This window comes from Choristoneura fumiferana, chromosome 17 (assembly GCF_025370935.1).
Source record: "Choristoneura fumiferana chromosome 17, NRCan_CFum_1, whole genome shotgun sequence".
Taxonomy (NCBI): domain Eukaryota; kingdom Metazoa; phylum Arthropoda; class Insecta; order Lepidoptera; family Tortricidae; genus Choristoneura; species Choristoneura fumiferana.
In genome coordinates this window covers 7,726,082-7,732,878 of record NC_133488.1, presented here as the reverse complement: position 1 = coordinate 7,732,878, position 6,797 = coordinate 7,726,082, and the positions used below count along the sequence as shown (strand labels likewise).

General features: G+C 38.8%; 1 protein-coding gene across 1 annotated transcript; it reads right to left on the bottom strand.

Annotated features, from left to right (window-relative positions):
- Positions 1-503: 503 nt before the first annotated feature.
- On the bottom strand, positions 504-4,776 carry LOC141436744 (splicing factor 3B subunit 4-like). Its single transcript, XM_074099771.1, is given in 8 exon segments — positions 504-731; positions 734-757; positions 760-980; positions 1,508-1,692; positions 3,268-3,444; positions 4,092-4,189; positions 4,335-4,418; positions 4,694-4,776. Coding segments are annotated over 8 exon segments (1,023 nt in total). The 5' UTR covers positions 4,728-4,776; the 3' UTR covers positions 504-531.
- Between the last annotated feature and the right edge of the window lie 2,021 nt (positions 4,777-6,797).

The following is a 6,797-nucleotide window of genomic DNA, read 5'->3' as shown; positions in this document are numbered from 1 at the left end:
AGTTCCGTCGTTCCGTGCTTGCTTACTCGGGATATAGACCGGTTGCCAGTGTCACTGTGACCATCACCTGTCGTTGCTATAAGGACCTATTTATAGGTAGGTACACAGTGGTTTTTTTAGGTGCAGACGACGCCGAAATTTCTAAAAAAACTAGTACAGTCAAGGGCAAAGATATCGACACGGCCAAAGATAGAAAAATATGTATACACGACTTTATGCACTTAACATTAAGGCCGTGTATACATATTTTTGCAACTTTGGCCGTGTCGATATCTTTGCCCTTGACTGTACACAAGTGACTGAATCTCGTTTGCAACGTGTTCACACTCGTTGACTACCTTATTAAAAAAAGGCTGTGTATTGTATAGCTAGCCTCCTGATTGCTCCAGGAATCCCTGGGATTCTTTGGTGGATCTCACCACAATGTGCATACATCGAGTCAGCCGGCTACACGGCGCTCTGACGAACATAAAAATAAGAAAAAAAAAAATAAAACACGCCAATCTTATAAAAAAAATCTATTAACTACACTTAGTAATTATAATTTGGTTCAGGCGGGTGGTGCGGGGGAAACGGCGGATGGCCAAACGGCGGGGGTCCGCGAGGGGGGAACTGTGGTCGGAATGAGGGTGGCGGTGGTCGCCACGGGGGCGGGGGTCGAGCACCAGGCGGGGGCGGAGGTCCAAAGCCTGGCGGGCCAAATGGGGGAGGGGGGAAGTGGTGGAACGGGGAGGGGGAGGTGGCGGGCCGGGCGGGGCGGTGGGCCTGGCGGCATTGAGCTTGGAGGTGGTGGTGGGGCGGCCATTGGTAGTGGGGGCGGCGGTCTGGCGCTCATGGGCGGGCCGGGAGGAGGCATCGGGGATGGCGCGGGCGGCGGTGGCGGCGCCATCATAACGGGGCCCATCAGCGTTGGCGGAGCGTCTGCAAACAGCTGATGCGGGCGGTCGGCGTGTGACAGTGGGTTCTGGGCGGCAAGTAATCTGGGGAAACAATGATTTATGTGTTAAGTAACATGTGTAAACCATTCACTGTTTGCATTTTCTGAATGTAAGTAGGTATTTACTTGTTTTTTTTTTTACATTAAAAGCTTAAGTCTTCATTAAAACCTTCAAGGCACTAGATAAAAGTCAGCAAAACGCTTATGTAAATATGAGTTAGCCAGATATGTGATACTAACGCATCATTGACAAACCAAACTTTTCACACACCACATTTTTATATGTATGTCAGGAAGCTGATTGTGTGCTCCTTTTGCAAGTTCCGTTTCAGTTCTGTACACTACCAGAGATTTTACCTAATTTTTTTACCTACAGGTACTTATTATATTAATGTATTTATGGAGTATATGTCTAACAAACCCATAATTTTATTGGCACTTCATCTTTAACTTATAATTGATTTTAAAACTTTGAAATATCAAAAGGCGGACTTTTATCTCATCATAATCCATCATTAACACTTATCATTACCCTCATAATTATCTCGCAATATTACAAAAAATCCTCACCTTTCAGCTGCAGAACCATGCCTCTCTCCTTTGACATCCTTCTTAAACGCATAAGATACTGAAATTGGTCTATTACAAAGGTACTGGTTATTCATAGCTTCTATGGCTGCATCAGATGCCTCAAATGAAGCAAAATTGATGAATGCAAATGCTTTTGAGTTGCCAGTTTCTGGATCTCGCATAACCTGTAAGAATTTTTATAAAAAAATTACAATACATCGTAAAGTAACCTGTCATGGAAACCCTCACTGTTGTTGAATAAATTATCAAAGGATCTCGGGACAACCCATAACCTCAATAATTCACCATGTAATAAATGAAAAAGTGAACTAGTCACAACACACTTATATGAGTATTTCTCAAAAAGTCGTCCAGTCATGATGTCATGAAATTAACAAGAAATCAGTTTGTCAAGAAGAATGAGATCATAAAACATAAACTGCACAAAACATCTAAAATTTCTCAACAGCAAAAAAAGGTCACGAAAACTTGTGAAGAAAAAATCGTAATTTTATAACTACATCAACACTTTCTATTGAGTCCAACAACAAAGATTTTTTTTATCACCCTTACCACAAGGTTTTATATATATATTTAAACACAATATGTAATTGGTTGATTCCATGTCTCAACTCTACTGTCTTAATGCCAGGGCTCCATATTCAATTTTTTCAGTCTTTTTTCATGCACTAGTACCACAAATATGAGTACTCAGGCAGAATATGTCAGTATTTTTAATATCTTTTTGTTATGCTACGCTACTTTGTCACAAATAAATGATTTCTATTTCTACTTTTGCCACTAGTTTCAAGCATTGCTATATGTAAGTGCATCTTAAAAGATAGCTGGTTTTATCCAATCAATGAGGGTTTCTTGACAGGCAAAATATCAGTAGATACGTTAGTATAGTCAGGTCTGTTTGTCATTTCAATCTTGCTTGGATGGGCGCATTTAATTATTTAACCAATCACAAATTTTATTTTAACATCATCATCATCATCATCCCAACCTATAGACGTCCCACTGCTGGGCACAGGCCTCCTGTCAGAACAAGAGGGCCAGAGGGCAAGAGGGGGGGGGGATTTTAACATGTGTGCATTTAATTTAATTTGTCATTTGGTATTAGTTTATCAATTTATTTATTTTTTATGGAGCCTGTATAGTGTCCCACTGCTGGGCAAAAGCCTCCCCTCTTGACCTCCACAACTCTCGTTCTGACGCAATTCGTTTATCAATTATTTGATTTTAAATTTTAGTATAATTTGCTTTTGCCCGTGGCTTCGCCTGCATGGAATTCGGTTATCGCGCGCTGTTCCCTCAGGAACTGTGCATTTTTCCAGGACAAAAAGTACCCTATGTCACTCTCTGACCCATAAACTATCTCTATGCCCAAAAACACGTTGATCTGTCGCTCCGTTTCGACGTGAAAGACGGACAAACATACAAACACACACTTTCGCATTTATAATATTAGCATGGATTATTTAATTATTAATTATGTTTGAATTGTAATTCTAATTATTGAATAAATGATTTTATTATTACTATCACAAATATGAGGCAAACTGGTCAAACAGACCTCTCAATATTAGCACCAACTAGCCTGTCACAGGAGTCCTTTATTCGTTTAAAATTAATAGAACCTTCTCGTTCTGCTACACATTGATTTTTGTTTGGAAACAAATAACTAAACCCATTACATTATAATCTTTGATTAGTTTGAGAAGTTAAACATAGGTTTGATTTGCAGCAATAATTACCTTAGGTGTTTGCAAAATAACTCCAAATGCAGAGAATGTGTCATACAGTAGTTTTTCATCAACTTCAGGGTCTAAGTTTCCAATGAATACATTGGCACCAACATCCAGGTTCTTTTGATGTGCTGAAGCCTTGTTAACTCTTACAGGTTTACCATAGAGTTTTATCATGTTCATGACCTGAAAAAATGGTAAAACTATTATTATGAATTCGTAATACTGGTTATTTTGTACACTTGTATACTTGTGGATTTAATGAGGGCTATCTTTTTTTGTCTCACTAGATGGTTCACTGTTCCGTGAGGTTTTTAAGTATGGCTTTCAAAGTCTGTTATTACGGGTGTGAAAACAAAGTTTAGATTAAAATCATATTTAATACACCTTAAAACCGTACCATAAAAATATTGAGCATGCCACAGTGTTCCATAGTCCCCGTTTTGTTCGGAAAAAAGGGAGGGCAAAGGTTTCCGAAAGACAAAACTCTCTTAAAACACAGACATTCATTGCCCCGGAACGCATATTTGCCATAATTAATTTCAGATATTGCAAAATATTCACAAAATTATTCTAATTTTAAATAAACCCGTGTATCTCACCCAAAAACTATGAGAGTTGACATTTCGGAGACCTCACGCTACCTAGCGCCTCTAGTGGCGAATTCATACGCGATAGCCCTCATTGTAGGCATTTCAAGGTAGCTAGACTAATGAGAAACATGGAGAATTTGAGCATTAAATTTATAATACAAAAAAAAAGGTATAGTTTCCTTGCATGATATATACATGTACATATTATTATGGTGGCGAGAAGTTTTATGGTTTACTGACCTTTATTGCATAGTCTGCATCCTCTTCTCCCATAAACTCAACAAATCCATATCCCTGATGTGTTTGCGTGACACGGTCTTTTGGCATGTGAACATTGACTGGAAAATGATAACAATAAACGAGATTAATATCTTGCTTTAATATTGGATACACACCAAAACATAAGTTTTATTAGTGACCGAGTTATATGAATATACCTACTAAAATGGCTTCTGAAGTAATAAATAAGACTTCATCACCTACCTACGGGTCCTGACTGGACAAAGAGCTCCCACAAAAGGCTCTCCGATACCCGGTCGTCGAGTCCTCCCACGTATATTGTCGCATCTGAAATAAATACCCAAACAAATTTGAAAAGTGCATTGTTTCATGCTGAAAAGATATTCATTACAAAATTTCATGAAACAGAATTTAAGGTTGTGTGTAAATTTAATTTCATTAAGAGGTTAAAATAGAGAGTGACAACATAACCTCAACTAGTCAAATTTGGGTAGAGATTGGCAGAAATGGTAAGATGATGAACTAACGTGAGAGTTTTATAAATTGAATACATAGTTAATAATATCACACAGCATGAAGCAAGCAACGTAAGTTATTTTTACCTTGATTCCTTTCGGCAATCGGCCCTGCTGCCATCTTATTTTGACGTATAAGACAGACTGGTGGCGTTGGCGTCGCACAGTGTTGCCAGATGCCGGAATACAAAAAGCGGGAGCTGCGCTTTCAAAACGCGGATTTAAATGAAAATGCGGAATACGTTTATAGGTTTTTTCTGAGTATACGCTACTGTGAGAGTGAAATGGCTTTATCGCAAAAGTGCGCAAGTATGAATACTACAACTAGTGCTTCTGCTGCGCCGTAAGCGTTTGGCTGTTTCGTTCGTTCGATGTTTTGAATTTACCACTTTTTTCCACGAGCAAGTGGTAACATTTAAAAGTTGTTCGTGTATATTTGAAAAAAGCGGATCCGCGTTAGCTAAACGCGTATAGCTGGGCCAGTGCCGAAAACGCAGAGTAAAAAGCGGAAAAGCGGGGTGTCTGGCAACACTGGCGTCGCATCGGTTTGCTTGCCTCTTGCCTCTACTTTTTTTTCTAATATTTTGCCCACAGACAGACTACTTAGAAAACTAACGTTCAGACGAGTAACTTCCATAGAAAAAAACCGCCATACTAATATCGCTTATACGTTTTGACAGTTACTTTTTTTTAATTCTTGTGAAATGCTTAGGGCTGTGACATCGTCTGTTATGCCAACAAAAAGATTTGTGGTTTCGTTTTCGGTACATTAATTATTTAATTTATTTGAAAATCCGGGACAGGAAAAAAAACTAAATTATTTTTGCACTCTTTTTTGTGTGCCGGAGATCCGAAGCGTGGCGGTAACATCAAAGGAAACGTACCATTACATCGAACTCTGTGTGGACGGTCGCCGAAGGCCACCGAACGAACGTTCATGTTGAAGCGAAAGTGCGTAGCGTGGAGACGTCTGATTTATCCCTCTCATATACCTCGTCTATATTTCACGCCGTTTATGTCACTTAAGTATGGAAAGCTCATTACAGTATATAAAACTATAAATTATAATCGTATTGTCGTCGTCCATTTTTAAATTGGGAATGCAAGCCGGAATCAAGTGCCAGGTGCCAACGATTGTGTGCTTGAAGTTTGACGCACCTTCGAATTAATAGGCTAATAGTGTAAATTAACTCAACACTGTTGAGATTGAGAGTCTTTCACCTCCGCATTGACTTTTCTTTAACACTAAAGTGCATTTATTCGAGACCGGACTTTTTTGAGGAAGTTTTTGTCCATTATTTTCACGGCTGTGCTTAGCTAAGAAAGCCATTCAACATGAGATGTGACAATTATGGTATCCAAGAAAAACGATGTGAAAACAAACTTTTATCAAATTTACGGATTCGTTCCGATTTCAAAATAAATAGTTATAATATAATATATAGATTTTTTCTTTTCACGCAATAATTACGCGTCCAGTTACGTGGGTGCACACTCACTGGGGTTCAGCTGAAAACCAGCGCTGCAGCCTGGTTATAGGGCTACGGCACATGCTGAGCTGAGTCCTTGGCATCACACTACAGCACAATGTCTCTAATTTTTCTCTCTTCTTCTATTTATGTTTTTGTTGTGATGTAGTGTGTTTTTTTTGTCAATAAATGTTGTGAGTTTGAGTTTGAGTTTAAGTACTACTTGTGTAACGTGAAACTGCATTTGCCTATGTAATGAAAAACAGGTCCAAGGCTTAAAATAAATGATTATTATGAAGCACAACTTGTTTTTCTTTAGTTCAATCATTAAATTAATGAAAAGTGAAGTGCGTACTATATTTTCACTATTTTCATAGTCTTTATCGATAAAAAAGCGCAAAATTATGCTGTTACAATCTAATACCTTTAAAGGAGCAATTCTTGTATAAATATATTTCTGGGATCTCGAAAACGGCTCTGGCATGTAGGGGTCGATCGATCGAAATCGATCTAACTTGGTATTATCTATGGGAAAACGATTGTTACCGAGTTTTAGCCCGAACAAAGTTTGGTCGCCCAGCAGAGCTACTATGAAACTCGAAACTCGAAGTTCGTATCATACCGTCCCTCTCGCTCTCGTATTAAATAGTATAAGTGTCAGAGGGACCGTCGAGTTTCGTAGTAGCCCAGCTGGTACTATTGGCAATATCGACTATTTCTAA